Source organism: Lacerta agilis, chromosome 14 (genome assembly GCF_009819535.1).
Source record: "Lacerta agilis isolate rLacAgi1 chromosome 14, rLacAgi1.pri, whole genome shotgun sequence".
NCBI lineage: Eukaryota > Metazoa > Chordata > Lepidosauria > Squamata > Lacertidae > Lacerta > Lacerta agilis.
Window position 1 is genome coordinate 24,394,638 of NC_046325.1, and position 22,444 is coordinate 24,417,081.

At 42.5% G+C, this 22,444-nt stretch overlaps 1 protein-coding gene across 2 annotated transcripts; it reads left to right on the forward strand.

Moving 5' to 3' along the window:
- Positions 1–903: 903 nt before the first annotated feature.
- Positions 904–21,019, forward strand: LOC117058625 (serum albumin-like). 2 transcript variants are annotated; one of them, XM_033169910.1, is made up of 15 exons: positions 904–1,057; positions 3,253–3,310; positions 4,493–4,628; positions 5,558–5,769; positions 6,555–6,687; positions 8,003–8,100; positions 9,537–9,666; positions 10,533–10,744; positions 12,478–12,610; positions 13,083–13,180; positions 14,253–14,391; positions 17,117–17,340; positions 17,576–17,708; positions 19,087–19,143; positions 20,843–21,019. In XM_033169910.1, exons 1-14 carry the CDS (start codon positions 973–975, stop codon positions 19,132–19,134), a joined length of 1,839 nt encoding a protein of 612 aa, XP_033025801.1. In that variant the 5' UTR covers positions 904–972; the 3' UTR covers positions 19,135–19,143; positions 20,843–21,019. The 2 variants fall into 2 exon arrangements, with proteins under 2 accessions (XP_033025801.1, XP_033025802.1); XM_033169911.1 differs by having other exon boundaries at positions 20,847–21,019.
- Positions 21,020–22,444: the final 1,425 nt, after the last annotated feature.

Sequence of the window (22,444 nt, forward strand, 5' to 3'; positions counted from 1 at the left end):
GAGAGAAACTGAAATTGGAGTATTTGTTCATTTCTATGTAAACAGTGCCGTGGGGACTCATTGCTGACTTTAGCTGAATATAAAATAAATTTCTGTAGTAAATTTCTGCCCCTGGCCAGGAAGGGCCTCCTCAACAAGAAAGAAAGCATATAGATCTAAAGCAGTGTCTGTTGTGACACATTCAGATGTTGTCTAAAATAACAATAAAGGGTTTACTGTTGCTTCATTAAGTGATTAGCCCAAAGCGCTTTCATTTCCCCCTCTGATGTAATCAAGACCCTTCAATGAATCCTGGGAATAATAATTTGATGGAAAGTGAGCACCAAGAAAAAAAGAAAGCTCTAATGAAATTATGCAGACAATGAAGTAGTTTTTTTTCTTTGTATAATAATAATAATAATAATAATAATAATAATAATAATAATAATAATAATAATGTCCCAGCCACTCTGGTTGATTTCCGACATACATAAAACACAGTGAAATAGCATTGTGGGATGGGAACAAAATAAAAAATAGTAGGATTTCTGTCATCAGAAGACCGCTGGTATGAAAATCTCTACCTCCACTAGACATATCTTTTCTGACTTTCATAGATTAATGAATAAGATTCCAGACTGAATTTCCAGCCCCTGTTGTGAAAGGGCAAATGTTTACTCTTCAACAGCCTTGAGAACAAATGTCACACACGATAGCATTGAACTTAAGCTCTTTGAATTGACCAGGCCCACTCACATCAATTCAATTCACCTTTGGACAGAATATTGATGGGGGGAAAGGTTGATCTAACAGTTATCGGGTAACAAACAAAGTTTGCTTTACCTCCTGGGAGTCTGATAATTATTAGCAGGCGTATTTCTGAGATTCTAATTGGGAATGTGACAGTAACCCAACATGCATGCACAAAAGTATAAAAAGCTCGTCTACCCATTTGCTGTTTTCCACATCCCAGCCCCTCAATAATTTGAAACTATGAAGTGGGTAACATTAATTTCTTGTCTTTTTTTGATAAGCTTGGCTGAGTCTAAACAGCTGCCCAGAAGGTACCGGGATGTAGGTATGTTGTGGGGGCTTGCGATTTGTTTGTTTTTTAGACTTATTAATTTTGTGCTTATGTATAATATATGCATATTTCTATATCTATCTTGCTAGCTAGCTATTTGGAATGGTCAGATTATTGTTGGCTTCATTTATACCATTTTAAACAAAGACTAGGGGCTCAGTCCATTGTGAGGTTTTCCTGTGCAAAACTCATACTTTTTTCTTTTTCTTTTTTAAAAAAATCATTTTAATTTTAACATTTATCAATTTAAAAGTATCATTGATTCATGATAAAGTGCACAATAAATATGGTCTTTAATAATACATAACAAAGTCATTAATGCTAAAATGCATTGGTCCCTGAAGGGTGTCTCAGTCTGGGAACTTTATGATCCTTTTTAGCTCCCTGTCTGTAAAGCAGCAGAGAGTTCCACAGTCAGTTCCTCTCCAAACTAAGAGTTAGTGACCTTGGACAGGGCAAAGAGGAAGAATTCTGGGGGCATGTTGCAATATTGCCTTCTCTTAAATCACTAGAGCCAATATCCTATAACCCAATCAATCATTTATTGTATTTGACTAAAAGCCATTACAAAAATATCCTATACTGTATACCCAAAAACTTGCTAACAACCCTTTGTGGATTCGTTGGCTGTTATCATATGAATAGATATTCATATGTAAAGGACTGTTGTGTAAGAAACACTTCTCTATATATAATAAGGATATGCTCCAGCCTCATGATTGTTTGCACATGGGTGATGAATTTTAACAGGGATAAATGTAAAGTACTACACTTGGGCAAAAAAAAAATGAAAGGCACAAATACAGGATGGGTGACACCTGGCTTGAGAGCAGTACATGTGAAAAGGATCTAGGAGTCTTGGTAGACCATAAACTTGACATGAGTCAACAGTGTGATGCAGCAGCTAAAAAAGCCAATGCAATTCTGGGCTGCATCAATAGGAGTATAGCATCTAGATCAAGGGAAGTAATAGTACCGCTGTATTCCGCTCTGGTCAGACCTCACCTGGAATACTGTGTCCAGTTCTGGGCACCACAGTTCAAGAAGGATACTGACAAGCTGGAACGTGACCAGAGGAGGGCAACCAAAATGGTCAAAGGCCTGGAAACGATGCCTTATGAGGAACGGCTTAGGGAGCTGGGTATGTTTAGCCTGGAGAAGAGTAGGTTAAGGGGTGATATGATAGCCATGTTCAAATATATCAAAGGATGTCATATAGAGGAGGGTGAAAGGTTGTTTTCTGCTGCTCCAGAGAAGCGGACATGGGGCAATGGATTCAAACTACAAGAAAGAAGATTCCACCTAAACATTAGGAAGAACTTCCTGACAGTAAGAGCTGTCCGACAGTGGAATTTGCTGCCAAGGAGTGTGGTGGAGTCTCCTTCTTTGGAGGTCTTTAAGCGGAGGCTTGACAGCCATCTGTCAGGAATGCTTTGATGGTGTTTCCTGCTTGGCAGGGGGTTGAACTGGATGGCCCTCGTGGTCTCTTCCAACTCTATGATTCTATGATTGCATTTCAGGAAGTCATCCAACTTCTTCTGAAATTTGCCCCTGGATTCAGATCTGATCTGCTTCCTGAAAACTGAAGCACATTTTCCTCCATCCGCTATGGGATTCACAACAAATATAAAATACCTTCTCCCTCTGACCACCCTCTTCCACCCCATAGTGTGGTATTGACCTTATACAGCGGAACCTCGGTTTTCGAGTGTAATCCGTTCCGGAAGACCATTTGACTTATAAAACGTTCAAAAACCGAGGATCAATGGGCGGTCGGCAAAATCCATTGAAAAAAATTGAGAAACGCGCCATGGAAGCCATTCGACTTTCACGATGCATTCGGAAACGGAAGCAATTACTTCCGGGTTTTCGGCATTCGGGTTCCGAATCGTTCGGCTTCCGAGATGCTTGAAAACTGAGGTACCACTGTATGGTATACTGAGTTTAGTTTTTCACGAATGCTCTGTTTTTAACCCCCCCCCCCTTTTTGTATCCATGTCCATAGAGCAACTACCCCAGCTCATTTCTGGAAGACACATCTCATTAGGGGCAAACCTCACTCTCACTTCTGCATTCTGCTTTGACTCATGACTCTGGCTTTGTATGAAGCTGCTGCATGCCTCTCAGTAGATAAATGCCAATGGTGTGAGATGCCTCAATTGAAAATCTGATTTTTGTATTCTTTACAGGACACCATGACACCTTCAGACATTTCATTAAAATAGCAGAGGGTCAATTTCCAGGCATGTAAGTCTTCTCAGAAGGTTTTCCTTGATATGACCTTTCACATGCAAAAACAAAAAGGAGTCATAAATACGAAGGCTATTAAAGGATTATTACAGGCATCCCCCCCCCACTAACGTGGGTGTCACATTCCCTGACTCCACACATATATGTGGAATGGTGTAAAATCAGGAGGGTGTTGTTGAGGGAGACTGTGGCATAGAATGGGGGGGATGTGGGGGCTGTGGCCCCTGGGCACAGCTGGTGCAGCCACAGCAGGCTCCCTTCATGCCCCTCCCCTCTGCTCCACCTCTTGCACACCCACCCCGGGTGGCACTAGCATATGGTCCATCACTGATTAAGAGTACATTCTCAACAATGGTCTATTCATGTTTGTTTTAATTTGCTTTTGCTTTTAACATCTTTTTTATCTTTTTTTTTTTACTTTATTGTTTGGTTTTGTGTTTGTGTTTGGGTGTGTGTATAGTTTTCAATTGCAGTCCAATCATAGCCTCATTATAACAATACCAAATTATTATACAATTACATACACAGTTGTTTAATGTTATATTCCATATCTATAATCCAGTTTCATGCCTCCTCACTTGTACATATATAATTTGAACTAATATTCAAGAGAGGGTTGTTGAATCATAAATGTACAGAAAAAAACTTTATTTCAAGAAATTGTAGGCTCTCCTCCCCACCACCACCACCACACCATCTTTCTCTGAAGTTCAAACCTTAATGAATTTGCAGCAGGTTCTGTTCCACAGTTTATGATCTCATCTCTTCCAGCACGTGCCTGTACTTTAGTTCAAATTAAGCTCTAATTAACAGGAGAACCTCTCCTTCTTAATGGCGGCATAGGACGGTTATCAGCAGGCAAAGTGCTTTTGCACTCAGTTCCTCCCTGCCTCCCGCATTCCATGCTGGGAGCGAGAGCCAAGTACTGAGATGAACTGCGAGTGAAGCCCATTCCCCATGTCCCTGAGGGAAACTTGCAAGGATAATTACCCTCAATCATTCTTGTTTTTCCTTCACCAATGATCTCCTGCTGTCATGGGAGCTGCCTCCATTAAGGCAGACCGGAACCGGAAGGTGGTTTTAGGTTTTTATATTGTAAACTGCTGTGATATATATATATTCATGATACAGCGGTAAATAAATATTCCTATCTATAAATAAATAAATGTGTTTTCCCAGCATCATTGGCTTGTTCTCTCAGAATCTGCAAAGAGCTTCATATGATGAGGTGGCTAAACTGAATGACAATCTTGTACAGCTCGCCAGGAAATGTTCTAGTGATGAGCAAGCAGCCCCAGACTGTGAAAAGCCTTTGGTAAGCCTTGGGACATAAATTTGGAGGTTATGGTTTGAAATATTGGTACTTTGCATAGTCTGGAGCCCTGGACCATCACAGATGCTCTTCTGATTATGAAATTAAATGACCAAACCTGGAACTTAAGACAGAAAACATTCCACTTATAAAGAAACTAGTTTATGTAGAAATGTATGAAACAGTCATAAATAGTGGACATACCTGGTTTAAAAGCACAAAGCTAGGCATATTGGATCAGACAAAAATCTGCCTAGTATACTTGGTTGTAATAAGGTGCTTGTTCTTAACAATGTGCACTTGGCAAGGCATATTGGTAGCAAATGTGCATATGGTAATATGGTCCACTGCTGAACTAAGGTCCCTCCTGACAACCTGCCACACTTAATTACAAAATTTTTGATGCAGGGCAGTGCCTTCCATAACATGTAGCAGTGGAGAAATAGTAATTAATTCCCCATTGGTTTCTTTCTCCTGTCCTCAAGAAGTCCCTGCCTGGGATAAAGAGGACTCGCCTTTGATGACAGCTCGATTTGCAGGACACACTTGTTTCTATGAACGTAGTAGTTGAGTTACACAATCTTTCCCACAAACACTCATACATGTGCAGAGGAACTTGTACCTGGGTTCAGTGTAATATGTGAACAAACATAAAGTTGTGTTTGGTCCTATGCATGAAATGTTGTACTCTGGTGGTTTATAAACTAAGCTTCACTTTTTCATAAAACAATCTGGAAATGGCCCTTCTTTAAATCTATTATGAAATGTAAACTTGCTCATATATACAGCTGCCTAGATGCACTCACAAGAGCTTACAATTTAAGACAACTATACAGATGTCCCCCAAAACATGTGATATTTGATATAATTTCAACAAGTAAACATGCAAGTATATGTCTAATAAAGGAAAACATTTTGCATCTCTCATTCAGCGCACTGTTTTTCTGGATGAAATTTGCCATGCAGAAGGTCTTGCAGAGAAGTATGGATTTACTGAGTGTTGTGGCAAAGTTGATCCTGAACGAAATGAATGTTTTCTAACTCATAAAAATGAAACTTCTGGATTCATCCCTCCTTTTGTAATGCCAGATGGAGAGAACGTCTGCAAAGTATACCAAGCTACAAACGCTGAATTTCTGGCCAAGTAAGTCAATTGAGCTGATGTAGTCACTTTGCTGAACTGGTTCTCCTTTGGGGGAAGAATGAAATTAATGTGAAACACATGACTTTCTCCTGCAAATCAGACACTTGCAAATACTCTCACCTATTTCATGCAAGATGTCAAAAATTAGGTTGCAGCTGCAATAAAATACTTCAGGGTTCAATCACACCCCTCAATGTATTCTACCAGGATTTGCCATTCCATCCCCACTCATTTCCTGTCCCCCCTCCAACACCCAACATGTGACTGCTGCACATACTCAGTCCTCATTGGGCTGTTTTCTGTGTTTGAGTGGGGAGGTGTTGCTTGCATGGTTTTTTGGGGTGGGTGGGGGGTGGGGAGGGAGTTCTTTATTTTTGGACTTGTGTAAGCTATGGGGTCCTCCCAATCACGTTGGTGCCTCTCTCTTCCCTCTCACTGGCCCCATTTTGAGACCATAGCTATCTGGACAAAGTGTTTGGGTTTGCAATTAGAGGAAATAACATGTAATGCTACCCATATATATGCTGTCAAATTTCTTACATTGAGACCAATGCTTAAGTGGCCTAACTGAGTGCAGGATTGCAGCCTGAGTATCCTGTGTGGCAACTGGAATTTTTTTTGCCTTGTCATTCTTTTCAGTAACATACCAGTAAGTTAAATAATTGTCCTCCTCCTCCTTAACAGTTGCTTTAATTATAAAGGATCTCGGCACCTCAACCTTTTTTTCTTTTCTTTTTTTAGAGTAATTGTAGTCGAGATTAATGAAAGTCTCCTTTTTGATCCAGTTATTACTATGAGCTTTCCAGAAGACATCCTTTTGCAAATGTTGCCATACTCTATAAGACAGCTCAAGAGTTTAAAAAGGTACTGGAAACCTGCTGCGTGGAAACTGACAAGGATGCCTGCTTCAGAGAAAAGGTATTTTTTTTTAAGCCCACATAACACCTCAATATTTTATTTAAAGATGCTTACAGAATGTATTTCATACCCTCTAACATTTCTCCAATGAAAATAGAGACATCCTAAATAATAATAATAATAATAATAATAATAATAATAATAATAATACTTTTATTATTTATACCCTGCTTATCTGACTGGGGTGCCCCAGCTACTCTGGGCAGCTTCCAACACATATAAAAACATAACAAAACTATACAGTGTGGCCTTCAGATGTTTTCTAAAGGTTGTATAGTTACTTATCTCATTGGCTCAGGGGTCGTATAACTCCATACCCTCCAACATCTCTCTGATGGAAATAGGGATGTCCTATCACACCCTCCAACATTTCTTCGATAAAAATAGGGACGTCTTAAGGAAGAGTGGAACATTCTGGGATCAGATCAGAAATCATAATGGCTTCTGTAAATCCAGGACTGTCCCTGGAAAATAGGGACACTTGGTGGGTCTGGTATTTCTGCTAGATTGATATGGAGCTGTTTTACATCTTCTCAGAGCACTGGTCCAGGGTGGGAACCTTCATTCCCTGAAGCTGACTGTGACCCTCCAAGCTTCTCCGTCTTGCCCTCAGGATCCTCCTCATGGTACAGACACTCCCCAGCCACCATCACCCTACTGGCCCTGTTTCACACTGGCTGAAATGTCTCCTTGAATTCTGATAATGCCACTTGCTTGCCAAGATGCAGAATGGAGAGGGGTGGGTGGGTGCGCACACACACAGAAAGTAGCCTACAGTACAAAGGAAAAACTCACATTCATTGTTCCACCTACATTGGCCTCTAGACTCACCCGCTATTGGCATGCAGGCCCCCAGTAGTTGCCCAGAAGGGAAGATCGCCCTTGCCTAAAAACATTTACCCACCTCCTGATCAAACCAAATACTACCTACTTTGACAGTTACTTTTCCAGGTTTCAATTAGGAGTCTTTCCCTTCCTCTGTTCCATTTATCTAGAAATGGCAAACACTGAGCCTGGAAATACAGTATAAGGGAGGTGCTTTCTCACTGAAGTGCAATTCCTCCCACAGTTCTTTCCAAGACTTTACTGGATATGATTATCAGAGCAGAAGTCAGAATTCTGAAAGCTTGGATTCATCAGGAGATATAGATCAAGGAGAATGAATTCAGTTCAATTAGCTGTAAACCAACTATAGCTTTGGTAGCCCGGTATTGGTTGGGCCACTATCAGAAACCCTTTGTTTTGCTTTTTCTCCAAGTTGCTTCATGCAGTGAACTAATTTTCATTGCTTTGTATATGTTGTTTTATTTGACAGTTGCCAGCTGTGAGAGAGCAAAAGAATTATGCCATCAATTTGCAGAAACACACCTGTTCCATCCTGAAAGAGTTTGGGAAAAGATCCCTGAGGTTTCAGTGAGTCTGGGTGCTTTCTCTTTTGGGGGGATGGTGGTGTGACATTAGCTACATGGATGATCAAGTCAGAAGTATTCTTAAGAATGACAGGAACCTTTGAGCACAAATGAAACTTTTTCAGGTATCAGAAACAATTTCCCAAATGAGGCTATATATATATATATAATCTCCCTGCTCAGCATCTCTTGTACACAGCAGTTTCTTGGAAGACCTACCTGGGTGGTGAGATGCCCATAGAATTGTAGCATTGGAAAAGAGCAAAATGCATTTTATTTAACACACACAAAAACCATATTGCCAGTTAAAGGTAGAGCTAAAGGGACCCCTGACTGTTAGGTCCTGTTGCGGATGACTCTGGGGTTGTGGCGCTCATCTCGCTTTACTGGCCGAGGGAGCCGGCGTACAGCTTCTGGGTCATGTGGCCAGCATGACTAAGCCTCTTCTGGCGAACCAGAGCAGTGCACAGAAACGCCGTTTACCTTCCCACTGGAGCGGTACCTATTTATGTAAGCCTCTGTAATTAAAATCATGATGTGCTATAAGAAGAGAGCAGAGGCATCTGGTCACATCCATCCCTATGATTCAAGGCACACTGAAAGCATGTTGCTTCCCCCACAAAGAACCACAGAAATATTGGATCAGAAAAGAGCAAAACAAAATACAAAAACCCTATATTTAACATTCCCCAAATGGAATTTAGATTGTGGTGTGCTACTAAAAGGTGCCTGGGGATGTAAAAAATTATAGTTCTGATGTTTCAGGCAGCAAAGTCAACTCACATGTTTTAAACCCTCCTAGGTTTTGTTTTCTCTTTATTTGTTTATTACGTTTGCATCAAATTTATTAGTTTGTGATGGTATTTTATTCAGACATTCAAACGTAAATGTAGCCAGTGATATAAATAGGGTCATGCGTACACTCTGGTTAAAGGATAACAATCCCCAAACTCTATGCCATGCCATTCCAGGATCTGGATTGAGAATCAGGCAGCTATTCCAAAATTTCTATAGTATGGTCTGCTTTCTGCTAGTGGTAAAAAAAATAAAAAAGCGTAATGTGTCACGTATGACACTGAAAATGACCAGTAGTAAAGTTCCTGGGTCCTGGCATTGTCTACTCACATTAACCAATAAGTGATAAAAACTTTCTCTTTCCAGAAAAAAGCTGTGATTATCAGGGCACTGAATTACACAGCCTGTGCCAATTTCTGCAGCTTTTATCTGCTTGTATGAAATAGAAGGAAAGAAACATGAAGCTTTGGATGCAACTGTTCAGAAATGTGGTACTGCAGGTGTATAGTGGACTACAGGACACAATATGAATAAACTGCCAATGTTTATCGGAATAAATTCTAGATTTGTTTATTGTTGTTGTTATTAATATTATTTTGCATCTGTCTTGAAACAATCTCAACATTTTGTTTGCCTTCTTTCCAGGGACATTGCTGAGCTGAGCAGGAAGTTCCCAAAGGCAGATTTTCCTACCATTCTCAAGCTTGCTGGTGACAGTGTAAACATCCATGAAGTGTGCTGCAAGGGTGATACTATGGAGTATTTGCTTGATATTGTAAGTTCTGTTAATTTTAATCTAATTTACTTCAAACCAAGAGTAACGTGGGTGCTGGCATTGCCTACTCACAATCCCCAGATTGGCCCAAAGCATTATGGGAAGGATTCTGGCCAGGGAGCAAACTGGGGGCTGTGCATAGCCTTAGTTAAATGACTTAGAGCTGCGAAGAACAGAGGGCTCACATTATACAAAAGTGGTGAAAACACCATGAGTCTCAAACAGAGGAACCAGGTGGGGCGCTCCATTGTGTTCTTCTATACTACACTGGTTGTTTGACAGAAGATGGAACTGCTGACCTACTCCCAGTGGTGGAGCTTCATGCTCTGGCACCGGGGGCAGGAAGCAGGTGGGAGCGGGGCTGGCGCGCATTCTGGGGGCATGGCGCGCCGCCCACAGGGGTGTGGCGCACATTCTGGGGCGTGGTGCGCATTCTGGGGGCAGGGCGCGTCGCCCGCAGGGGTGTGAGGTGTGTTCTGGGGGCAGGGAGCGCCGCCTGCAGGGACGGGGCACGCGTTCTGGGGCGGGGTGCGCAGCGTGGGGGGGCAGCTGAGATGGAACCCTACCGGGATCACGCTGCCTGGGGCGCCCCGCCCTTCCTACGCCAGTGCCTACTCCTTGCTTCATTTCACTTAACAGTACTCTAATTGGCCAAAGAATACTATTGCTTCTTCTATCTCAGCTGGGGTCAGGTGGCACCAGGGGCAAATTTGATTCCATTTGAGTGTATAAAGCTGTGGACTCTGGCCTATTTTGTTAATGCGAGCATGTCAGTGATCAGGCACACCGAGCTGCTCTTTGTCTGTCAGCTTGAAAGCTCCTTCCCTAAAATAACCACTTATATTTTTGAGCCTCTTTTCTTACAGGCAGATATGACAGAGTATATCTGTACCCATCAAGACACTATATCTACTAAAGTGAAGGACTGCTGTGACAGGGAACTGCTGGGCAGAGGAGAATGTTTCTTAAATGTGGGAAATGATGAAAAACCTGCTGATTTGCCTCCCACTTTAAAGGAGTTTGTGGTTAAGGAAGTGTGCCAAAATTTCACGGAGAACAAGGCTACTCTTCTAGAAAAGTATGGTATAGATAATTCAGATTGCTCTCAATTGCACCTCTATAAAGCGTACTGGGTTGCCAAGCATACTGAGGGAAAGAAGAGTGCATGTGGTATCAGAAGGGAAAGAGGAAATGTAACTTGATCATTATCATGTGATGGATACTTTGGAACCTACAATTAAAAACCAATCTGATTGCTTCCCATGATTTTTTCCTCTCTGAGGGGAGGGTAAGGTCCAGTGTTTGTAGTGGTTAAGAGCAGTATACTCGTAATCTGGTGAACCGGGTTCGCGTCTCCACTCCTCCGTATGCAGATGCTGGGTGACCTTGGGCTAGTCACTCTTCTTTGACGTCTCTCAGCCCCACTCACCTCACAGAGTGTTTGTTGTGGGGGAGGAAGGGAAAGGAGAATGTTAGATGCTTTGAGACTCCTTCGGGTAGTGATAAAGCAGGATATCAAATCCAAACTCCTCCTCCTCCTCCTCCTCTTCTTCTTCTTCTTCTTTAAAAATAAAAAAAAACTACCTTGAACAGCTAGGTGAAAATAGGCCAAGAAGAATGTCCCTCAAAGTGACACCATGTGATCATGTAGCATTATTTTCAGAGCATTTATGCAGGGGAAATAATGGCTGCCCCATGCAATGGTGCCAACTTGGGCCCCAGACTGTGGTTTCCCAGTGTGGGGGCAGTGGACCCCAAACAGAGGTCTGTCCCAGTTGCTGCCACAGCACTAGAGCACCAGAGGTAAGGCTGTGGGTGGCGGCGGCAGGCAGCACATGGTGGTGGGCAGCAGGCAACGGCAACTGGTAGTGGAGGCCAGGTACCCACAGCAAAAATATTGTGGGTGCCCAGGCCCCCAGGGCCCTCTGAAGTTGGCTCCAGTGTCCCCATGGGTCTATCTAGTAATTAAAGAATGCTGCCTTCTGTTCAACCTGGTGCTTTATGCCCTTCATTCTTTCATATTGTATTCAGTGTAACAGGACGAGAGGGGGTGTGAGGGGGTGTGAGGAGACCCAGAGGTTACAGGGTTAACAGCTCATGGGAAGTGATGTCCTGTCACTGGGGTGTGTGCACATATGGGTATATGCTTTGCTATGTGAACTGCTTGTACTTTCTGTTTTGGCTGCAAAGGGGGAGACGCATGATGCCTTCGCTCTCTCCTGGCTGTTTGTTGTTTTTTGCTACTGTACAATAAAGCTTTGTAGATTAGGAGAAGCTGTGTCCGAGTGATTTACTGCATGGCTGAAACTCCTTACACAAAGACACACACCACTGCTGAAGATACTCTGCTGGAGCCAGGAGAAACAGACTGGCGCAGGGAAGCGTGCCCGACGCCATTGCACATTTGCTGTTTCGCAGCCTGAACCGACTAGTCACAGCACAGGCTATGGCTGTGACCCAACAGCCATCCCCCCTGTTCCCATACAGTTTACCTAAAAACCATGCTACCTTATCACTTTGCAAAAATTCCTAAATTTTGTGGAGATGGATGCTCAAAATCTAGTCCTGGTTTTAATTTGCAGCCCTCGAACCTGGTTTTAGTTTGGAGCTCTCCTGCAGCTGCAATATAGAAGTTATAACAAACAAACAGCAGCAAAAAAAATAAAAAAAAATACCCAACTTACAGCATTTGCCTAATGACTGCTAAGTTGACGTATTTGAAGTACTTTCAACACTTTCTACGTTTATTACTATTATTGTTGTGGATAACACAACATCATAAATCACCATGCGTTCTTCCCTGTGTTCCAGGTTTGTTTATGAGACTGGAAGGAGAAACCCTGAGTTTTCAAAGCAGCTGCTGTTGAGAGTTGGCAGTAAATATGAGGGCTTGTTGGAAAAGTGCTGTGAAACTGAGAATCCTGAAGAGTGCTTTCATCAAGGGGTGAGTTACGTTTCATCTCCATGCATTTGAAAATGAATAAATCCATGTGTTAATTCCAGTGAACAAACAGATCCAAGTCCCAAATCTGTCTGTTCACTTGAAGTGACACATGGAGGGTTGTTATTATTGTTGTTATTATTATTTTGGAACTGAAGCTTTTATGCAGCTGAAGATACCATTCCCTATTAAAAGTGGTCACCTTAACTAACTCATAATGTACACACATTTAACTTGTGTGCATTCAGCTTTACATGCTTGGCAAATTACACACACACACACACACACACACACACGGGGGTGGAAAGGGGACAGGCATCTGGGACAAAAGACTTTGACAATCACACCTGCCATTGAACCCAGTGTGTTTTGACTGTATGAGATTTTGGTTTTAGGCACTTTCCCCAGAACCTAACACCAGCGTAAGTTGAGAATCACCATACAAACATTTAATAGCAATTCTATTTTCCTTCAGGAAGGACAGCTAAGACAACACGCTGACTATACTCTGGAAACACTTAAGATGCGCTGCAATTTGTATGAGAAAGCAGGAGAACATGGCTTCCAAAATGAGTATGCTCTATTCTTTTCAGATTATAGCTTGTGAATGGGGGTCAATTTAAAAGTAGAGGTAATGGTACCCCTGACCATTATGTCCAGTCGCGGACGACTCTGGGGTTGCAGAGCTCATCTCGCTGTATAGGCCAAGGGAGCCGACGTTTGTCTGCAGACAGCTTCCAGGTCATGTGGCCAGCATGACTAAGCCACTTCTGGTGAACCAGAGCAGCTCACGGAAATGCCATTTACCTTCCCACCAGAGCGGTACCCATTTATCTACTTGCACTTGACATGCTTTCGAACTGCTAGGTGGGCAGGAACTGGGACCGAGCAACAGGAGCTCACCCTGTCATGGGGATTCGAACCGCCAACCTTCTGATCGGCAAGTCCTAGGCCCTGTGGTTTAGACCGCAGTGCCACCCACATTCTTTTCAGATTATAGCTTGTGAACAGGGGTCAATTTAGCTGGGCTAATTTAGTTTTAGATAGCCTCTTTGTAGAGGCAGAATGCAGCGGATGAATACTTTCATTAGAGCCAATAAAAAATAACTTTAGAGTTCTCGAGAACAATTCATCTGGATGGATGTTAACCCAAAAGATGTGGGGTGGGAAGGAGAATGTGGGCATGATGTAAGAGGTGCAAAGTCTATAGCTGGTATATCTTGACACAAGGATGGTGTGGAGTTTAGGCAGACTTAAGAAGTCTGCTGGCACAATGAAACAACAATGGCTGCCTCCAAGGAAAGGGGGAAAAACAGCGGTTAACTGTGTTTTGTCTGCACATGCAACATCATCTAAGTTATATGAACTTCCAGCAGCTGTGTATCAAATCCAGGATAGTGATTAATTTGTTTGTTTGCAAAGGCGCACAAGACTTTGTCAAGATGGGGAGAACGCTTAAATTGAAGCTCCAGTCGTCCCACCAGTGCAGCCCTAAAAGTGACTTCACTTGTTCTAATAACCTGTCAACTTGTGGAAGACAATGAAGTTTTCTGAGTCCTTGAGCATTACTGCAACCCCCTCACTGACAGGGGTTGCATCCCAAATTATCATTGACTAAAATCTTCTTGGTTATGGTTCTTTGCAGAGTCCTTGTCCATTATACCAAAAGAGCTCCTCAGATGGCATTTGAAGAGTTGTACCAGTACACAATGAAATTTGCAGGTGTTGTTGCCAAATGCTGTAAGGAGGATGACGAACACATACTGGTGTGTGCTGAAGAGAATGTGAGTATTTTCTCCTCCATATTAGCCTCTTTCCTCCCTCCATATTTTAAATGTAATGCCTTTGAATTGGTTTCAGATAAAAACAAGCAAACAAATATACAACAACTAATACTGGAATAATTAGGAATGGGGGAGGAATCCATTTCAAATGGATTTTTTTTTTTACATGGAATTTGACAGTTCTGAATATGTTCTAAAACATATTTCCCTTAATGTAACTTGAATGTGACCTAAAGGACAGGTATGTTTGACAATGGCTTATATTTGACTTCTCCTGGCATGTCTTCAGCTGACCCACTTACATATATATTGAATGTTTCTTGGCTGGAGAACCACACCCACCCTTGGGAATCCTCCAGGGTCTACATGCCTGCAGTGGGTGTGGCCACCCTGCACACACACCTCTTCCACACAAACATACAGGGCACACACACACACAGGGTACACACAGCTCCTCTGCTGATCAATGAAGATCAGTTGAGGAGAGAAGATATTCCTTGCACATCTGAGAATGGATGAAAGTAGAAACCAGCCCTTGCATTCATATCAAATGTTTAATAGGAGTAGAAGGAGGTCAATTTCATTCCGCTTGTGGCAATGTGCTTTTTGAAGACCTTAAAACGTTTCTGCCCATCCGAGTGCTACAGTGAGGGTGAGAATCACTATATACCCATTAGTGCTCTCTGCAGTTTATTTTCTAAGGGCCATGTTGCCGCAGACAGAAAACTGGATGGGTATCAGGCTTCAGGGAATCAGATCCATCCCCCAGTGGCAGTAAATAAGCAGATCAGATGAAAAGAGCATTCTTACCACTTAGTTTCTTTATTAATCACAGCAAGAGACAAAGGAATGCATATCTCTCTAGAAAAGGCATTGGTCCCAGTCAAGGTTCACCCCCTCCAACCCCATTAATATTCGTCACTCCTATGTCAGGTAATCTGAGCTTGTTGCCACTGAGCTCTCTGTTCTATCACTCTCAAGAATGCTGTCCAAGGACACTGAATCTGCCAGCTGTCTCTCTCCTGCTGTTTCCTCTTCTAGCTGCTCATCGCCCTATATTTCCCAGCTTTTTCCCTCTGGACTATGCCCCTCTGCAAACCACTGTTCCAAATCAATACTGTCCTCCCGCCCTTGGGAAGGTTCAGGAGAAGGGGGCAGTGGCTCCAACCATTTCTTCTCATTCCAGCCCCTGACAACGGGGGATGTTGAGTTACTGAGGAAAGTTTGGTAGTTTGGTAGTTCACCACTCTGTGTGCTAGCCAAAAATGTGAAAAAGCATTCAAGAACTCAACAGCCTCTTGACTAGCTTACCATTGTGTATCTGATCCTTCAGTAAGTGTGCTACCTTATCCAGAACAGGCTGACACGCATACCTGGATTGGCTGAAAATATAGAACTTCAGGTGTGTGTTGTGTGGTAAAGTCTGTTCATTATTGAATTTGTTCTGTAGTTGCCAGTGCAGCTCCATTAAACTGCTCCCCTGTGGGAATACACTTCGTGGGTTCCTTTGAACCCGCAGTTATTTGTTTAATTTAATGATTATTTAAGCACTATTTTATGTATACTTCCTCACAAAAGTGAAAGTAAAAGCAGGGCTCAGGAGGCATTTTGCCTCTGAGATCCCTCCGCCTAAACTTGTAGTTCCAGAGGTTTTCAAAGTTATCAATGGTCGTTTATTCTGCTTCCCGCCTTTTTGGGGAGCAGCAACAGCGTTCCTATTGGTAAATATATTGGTTATGATGTCACACTTGGTTATCAATAAAAGGCTGAGGCTCCCCGCTTAGGCAGGTTATTCTTTGGTTCTTTTCAGTTGGGTTAACTTTAGTTAATTGGGGTTTTTTGGGGCTGAGGGTTGGATGGGTTGGAAGCGCGTGCAGGTGGTAGTTAGGGTTTAGCTCGCGGAAGATTTGGCGGTAAAGGTTAGATAGCCCTTAGACCTAGCATAGGTTTAGATTGCGTAAGATTTGGCGGTATAGATCTAGCTAGCCTTAGCATTGCGGAAGATTTGGCGGTGCAGGGTTTGTTAGCTTAGGAGAAGCTTAGAATAGTGGTAGGTCAAAGTCAGTGCAAGAGCCTATGCGGGTCAGCCAAAGCCATAATAGAAACATCGGTGTCTGTCTTTATTGGGGAAAAGGTTTTTTATTTAATTTTAAAAAATGTCAGGGGTTTCACTTAATGCTTTAACTTTGCCCTTAGTTTAGTCGCCTTTGCTTTAGTAACAGTACAGGAGGTCGCAAGTGGTTTCAAGTTTGGTTTCGAGGCATCCATTCATTTCCGACTTACTCACGCACCTTCAGATTTTGAGGCTTGGCCGGTGCCCATGCCAATACGCACGTGGAACGCTGGCCGCAGATCCCCGGCAACTGGTATCCCGTGTGTAGGTGGCCTAGACTTACACACGGGAAGCTCCAGCACCGAATCCCCACACTCCCCCTCCCCCCCGCCTTCCCCAATTTCATTAATAATCTTGACCATGGCTTTTATTGTCTGTCTTCCTATTATTTTTATTCACTTGGGATTGTAATTTTATAAAATTGAAATAAATTTGTTGCATGTGGCAATATGGAATTGTTCAACCTTTTAGCATCTCATAAGCACTGTGTCTTCAAAAGTTACATCACTTGAATTCATTGTGTTGAAATAATGGCTAATTTATGTGGCAAGCAATTTGCTTTGATCACTCTTCAGTTCATCAAAGGTCAACATATTATCTCTCTTTCTCTAGACAGACCTTTTACTAGGAGAAGTATGTCAGCGACATGAAGTTAAACCACTAAACAAACAAATGCACAACTGCTGTGAAGATTCCTATGAGTTCCGTCGGGACTGCATTAGCAATTTAGGAGTAGATCCAGATTATGTCCCTGTACCATTCTTTTCCGAACTGTTCACCTCCCACCAAGATCTATGCTCGGCTACCCCAGATGAATTGCTACTAAGGAAGCAAAAGTAAGAAATCAACCCAATAATTAGTTGGCTACTTCACAGCAATCCAATACCTTTAGCCTTCCTCACCTCTGTTCCTAACCACAAAGACCTGTCCTTTCTTCAGTCTCTACACATATTGCAGTTCTGAAACTCTCCACCTTGCTGAAATCAAGAAGGAAAGAGCACTTGGTTTCACTAGGTTGAGAGACACATGCAACTCATGCTTCCAACCTATCATTCACTGTTCTCATTGCAGGCAGCTTGTCCACTTAATAAAACACCAACCCAATAGCACCGCAGAGCAAATAGCAGAAGTGACTGGATATTTCACTGCCATGGTGACACAATGCTGTGAAGCCGAAAACCATAAGGAATGCTTTACGACAGAGGTAAACTTCTTAGAAGGACAAATGTCTGGGACAGTTTCTTTTTCTTCACTGACAGCCTGATAAGGCTGAGGCCAAGTGCTTGATTGGGATATGAGTACCTAGGCCTGGACTCCTCCTCAGTGACAAGAGTGGCAAGTAGCTCTCACGGTTGTGGGTTGTGGTGGAAATGAAATGAGGAAAAGAAATGAGGAAGGAAAGCTCCATGTTTTGAAAGTGGGGCTCTGGAAAAATAGTGTTCCAATTGCTATTCGTAGCTTTAAAAAAATAGAATGAGGCCATGGGTGGAGGAAGAGTATTCTGCAGAGACCGGCGTGGCCTAGCAGAAGGCTGCACCGACTTACACAGCATCCAGAGACATGTGTGACACTGCATGCCACGTGATTGACATCACATACATGCAACATATGATGCCCACCCCACTCCCACCCCAGTCTTGGGGGCAACCCAACACCTCCAGTCCAGGAGGATACTATTGTTGGTGGTAACAAAAACCTATGAAAAGGTCTAGTAAGAGCAATGGTGCCATGCTCCTCTGGTTCCTCTACCAACATAGGTCATTTATCAAGGCAACCGAGGCAGATTCAGTTTCAAACCTGGGTCTGAACCCACATTGAAATGGGTCTAGATTTCCTCTGGGAATGCCTGCAGCTGCTTTGTCATTACTCTCTTGAATACCTTGCCACCAAAGGGGGTATTTGCAACCAGGCAGTAGTTGCTCAATACACTGTAAATACTGCCATAAGAAGAAAAAAATGCATCCTGATCAAGCTTTCTAGAGAATGTGATGGAAAAGGAGATGTCACCAGTTCCAGTCCAATATATTTTGTTGCCTGGAGTTTGCTTGCCTCCAGCATTCCAACCCCACCCCTAACCCCACACAACTCTCCTAAGGTTTCACAGCACTATTCAAACACCAGCTCCTGCCCTCTTCTATCCCCCTCTGGCAGAACCAAGTCAGAATTTCTCTCTTGAAGAGAAAGAGAAACCAGTATTGTGTGTGAAAAGTATGCCCACCTACATAGGAAGGGATGTGGTTAGGATGGGGTGGTGTGTTTAGCAATGCAAGGCCAAGTTTGGAGGATGAGGTGGGAGCAACAGGGGCTTGGGAAGAAAACATGGTTGTATTTGAATGCACTGCTCTAGAAATATATAATCGCAATATATAAATATATAATCGCAATTGCCATTTTTGCTATAAAATTAGCGGGAGGCTGTTGGTGGAGGTTTTAAAGTTTCTTCAAGGTGCCGGAATGACCCCCTGTATCATTCACAATAGGCTACTAGAATTAAACTGACACAATTGTTCAATACAGAGATCTATGGTCAACTTGGAGCTCTTTCTCTAGGAATGTCAAAGGGTGTTGGTCATTTCTTCCAGGGTCCAAAAGTGGTTGAGCGCAGTAGAGCTGTTTTTGGAGAGCAGTAGCCATCTCAGGTGAGCTGATGTGCAAGCATGGCTAGCGTGAAAAGGTTTAACTGATTCAACATTGACAATGCTGGATGAATGTTATCTGCCACTACCAGCGAAAGTATTATGTATGAAGGGCCTTGTTTAACCTCTGTTCTGTTTTATGTTATTCCACTACCTAAGGTCTGGAGTATCTATTTATAGCCAGAACATGGCATTATGACAAAAGAGTGGAAATTTGAACCATTCAGTATGCATGTCTTCATGATTAACACTTCCTCCTCTAGGATAAAGAGAGACTCAGATTCTGGGGACCCATTTTATTAACACAGATATCTCAAAGGGGATCATGCTCTGGAGGTTCTATTGCATCTATCACATATTTGCCTCCAACAAATAAAACTTTCAGAGTTTTGAATTATTTCAGAAGCTTGCACCCAGTTGAGGTATACATGCCAGCTCCTAGAGGCCAAGGCAGTTTCAGCCTCCCCCTTCTTTTTTTGAGGGGTCTAGACCCCCTCAATGTTCAGAGGGCTTTCAGCTCTGCCCCCTGGCTCGTCGCGATGTTGCACACACAGTGTCAGAACGTTGCACAATGTTGCATATGTGACATCATGTGCTCCTGGGTCCCCTCAATCAAGGGGGGGGGGGCTCTTGAGAAGCTAGTGAGAGGTAACAAAGGAGTCGTACCTGGGTTTTTGAATGCCTTGTGACTCAAATGTTTTGGCTCCCGAACACCACAAACTCAGAAGTGAGAGTTCTGGTTTGTGATCTTTTGTTGGAAGCCGAACATCCGACGTGGCTTCCGCAGCTTCTGATTGAGCACAGGAATCTCCTGCAGCCAATCAGAAGCCATGCCATGGTTTTTGGAAGTCTAACGGACTTCCGGAGCAGATTCCGTTCAAGAACCAATGTACGACTGTACACACAATAGGAACCAATGCCTTTCTCAACCCCCTTTTTTTAAATGCCTACAGCCATAGGGAGGCTTCTACAAACCAAATACTTAAAGGGCCTCTCATTATGCAATAGCAAACCCACATTTTCCAACAAACATACAGTACACTCACAGGTAATCCAAATATAATACAAAGAAACAAACAGAAACATAGTTCACGCTTTACTTTCTCAAGCGTACATCCTGGTCTTAACCTCCCTCTCAGATTTTCTACCTGATTTTGATTTTGGACTTTCTAAAACACATTACTTCAGGCTGAATTGCTCTGTAGGTTGCTTAGTTCAGTTTGTCTGTCCAACTATACTTATTCCTAATTCACTGCTGTTTTTATGCTTTATATCCTCTCCCTGACCTTGGAGTACCTTTCATTGTTAAGGCATGAATCCTGGAAAAATTCAGAATAATAGAAGCAGGGTTTTTTTCCCAGAAGGGCATGTCAAATTCTCCCCTTCATTATTAGTAAAACAAACAAACAAACAAAACCCAGCTATCACTTCTTTTTCTTTTGACATAAATGGATAGAATTTGTCGGTGTAGTTGTCTGTCCAGGGTGAATTTAGTCTGCCAACTTACAAGAAAGTACACCAAGTGTGTGTGTGTGTGATAGATGCCTTTAAATTGAAATTCCTGTTGTTTCAAAATAATGGGACTGTGTGAACTGGCCATTAGATGTGAAATGAGAGGTATCTCGTTTTCTCTAAAATGTTATGCTTGTTCTTATTTGCTTGCTGCAAATAATTATTTGCTGTTATTTTCTTCTCGCTCAAGAAAGGAAGAACATTGGAAATAAAGCCCAAATAAGCTCAAGCATCCTTGGTTGCTTCTTCACTTGTGACGCATCACCTTTCTGATTCATAGGAAACAAGGATTTGATTCTTCCATAATCTTCATCTCTCGCTATAGTTTTACTGTTGAGAGTGAATAAAGTGTTTAAATGAAATCTTCCCCTATTGCAGTACAGTGATTCAGTTAATTAAAAATATAACATATGGGCTTGTGTGCATGTGTGTGAGTGCATGTGAAAGGAGGAGGTGTGTTGGAAGTTTGGAAGCACTCTGTAACTATTGGTGCCAGCAGACAAGCAGAAGCTGCTGTTTCCCATGGACTTGCTCTCTCTATTTGACTACTCATCCCTAGAGTGTCTGCTGTCCCACATCTGGGCTTTAGTCATGGTGTGTGCAGAGCTGGGCAAAGGGGTCAGAATGAAACAGAAACATTGAGCCAGATAAATCTGCAACTTTGGAAGCAGGAAGAAGCTACTGTGTTCCCTCCCTTTAGATCTGAGCATTGAGCATGGATGGGGAACTTGTTGCTCTCCATATATTTTTAGATTCCAACTCCCATCATCCCCAGCTAGCATAGCAAATGTGCATGGATGAAGGGAGTTGTAGTCCATCAGTACAGCTGTAGCTAGCTGATCTTGCGCCCCTGGCAGAACCGTCCAGATTGCGCCCCCTAGCCACGGACAAATTAGCTCTTCTTTTCCCATCACCTGTGCCCCTGGTGGCAGCCCACCTCACCACCCCCTAGCTATGGCCCTGTCCACCAGCATCTGGAGAACAACAGATTCCTCATCCCTGGCTTTGTGTAACTTAGCAGCTGCATTGCTTTCTTCCGACCTTTACACCCCTTCCAAATCCTGCCTCCTATATGGATATGGTGACTCCTTTACTGTTATATTTCCTCACAAAGCAAAAATATTATAGAGCTACAATGTCCACGATGCATGGCAAAGTCCCACTATGTACCCCAAGTGAATTATTCTTTCAGCTGATAAGAAAATATGGTTTTGCTTTATATTCTAATTTGGGGTAAGTAGAAATAGTGGCATTTATAGTTTGAGTAAACTACTTCACTGAAATGCCTAGTTTCAAAATTAGAATTTTAAGAAATGTAAACACACATTATTATTATTGACCACACATTATGGGAAATCAGGGTTGTTGAGTGATGGGCTTGCATTTGCACCCCTACATCCATTCCTGGTTTTCTACATTGCACAATCAGAATAATTCCTGAACACGATCACAGTTGTTTCAGTTGGGGGATTTTTTTTCTGATGTGCATAGATTAGAGGGGAAATCCCTATCACAGTCCTGTTTTCTTATCTCATCCCAGTACAAGTTTCCAGAGTATGTTGTTAAATATCAAATATTTACTCTTCAGCAGCCTTTGGATGCAAAAAATACAGAACTCTTCCTTGAACATGGACTCTAACTAGTGGTCCATTGCCATCATTTCAATTCAGCTTTGGATGAAACATTAATGGAAGGGGGGAGGGAGTTGGTATAAAAGTTATAGGCTAATGAAGAAATCACTTACTGCATTATTGATTGGACTAACTTACCAATGTTATGTGCCCTGCCAATT

Excerpts from the sequence above, each read along its gene's own strand:
- LOC117058625 (XM_033169910.1), top strand. The coding sequence starts at position 973 with ATGAAGTGGGTAACATTAATTTCTTGTCTTTTTTTGATAAGCTTGGCT. Across the intron at positions 6,688-8,002 it reads ATGCCTGCTTCAGAGAAAAG|TTGCCAGCTGTGAGAGAGCA; the intron begins GTATTTTTTTTT and ends TTTATTTGACAG. Across the intron at positions 14,392-17,116 it reads TGGTGTGTGCTGAAGAGAAT|ACAGACCTTTTACTAGGAGA; the intron begins GTGAGTATTTTC and ends CTCTTTCTCTAG.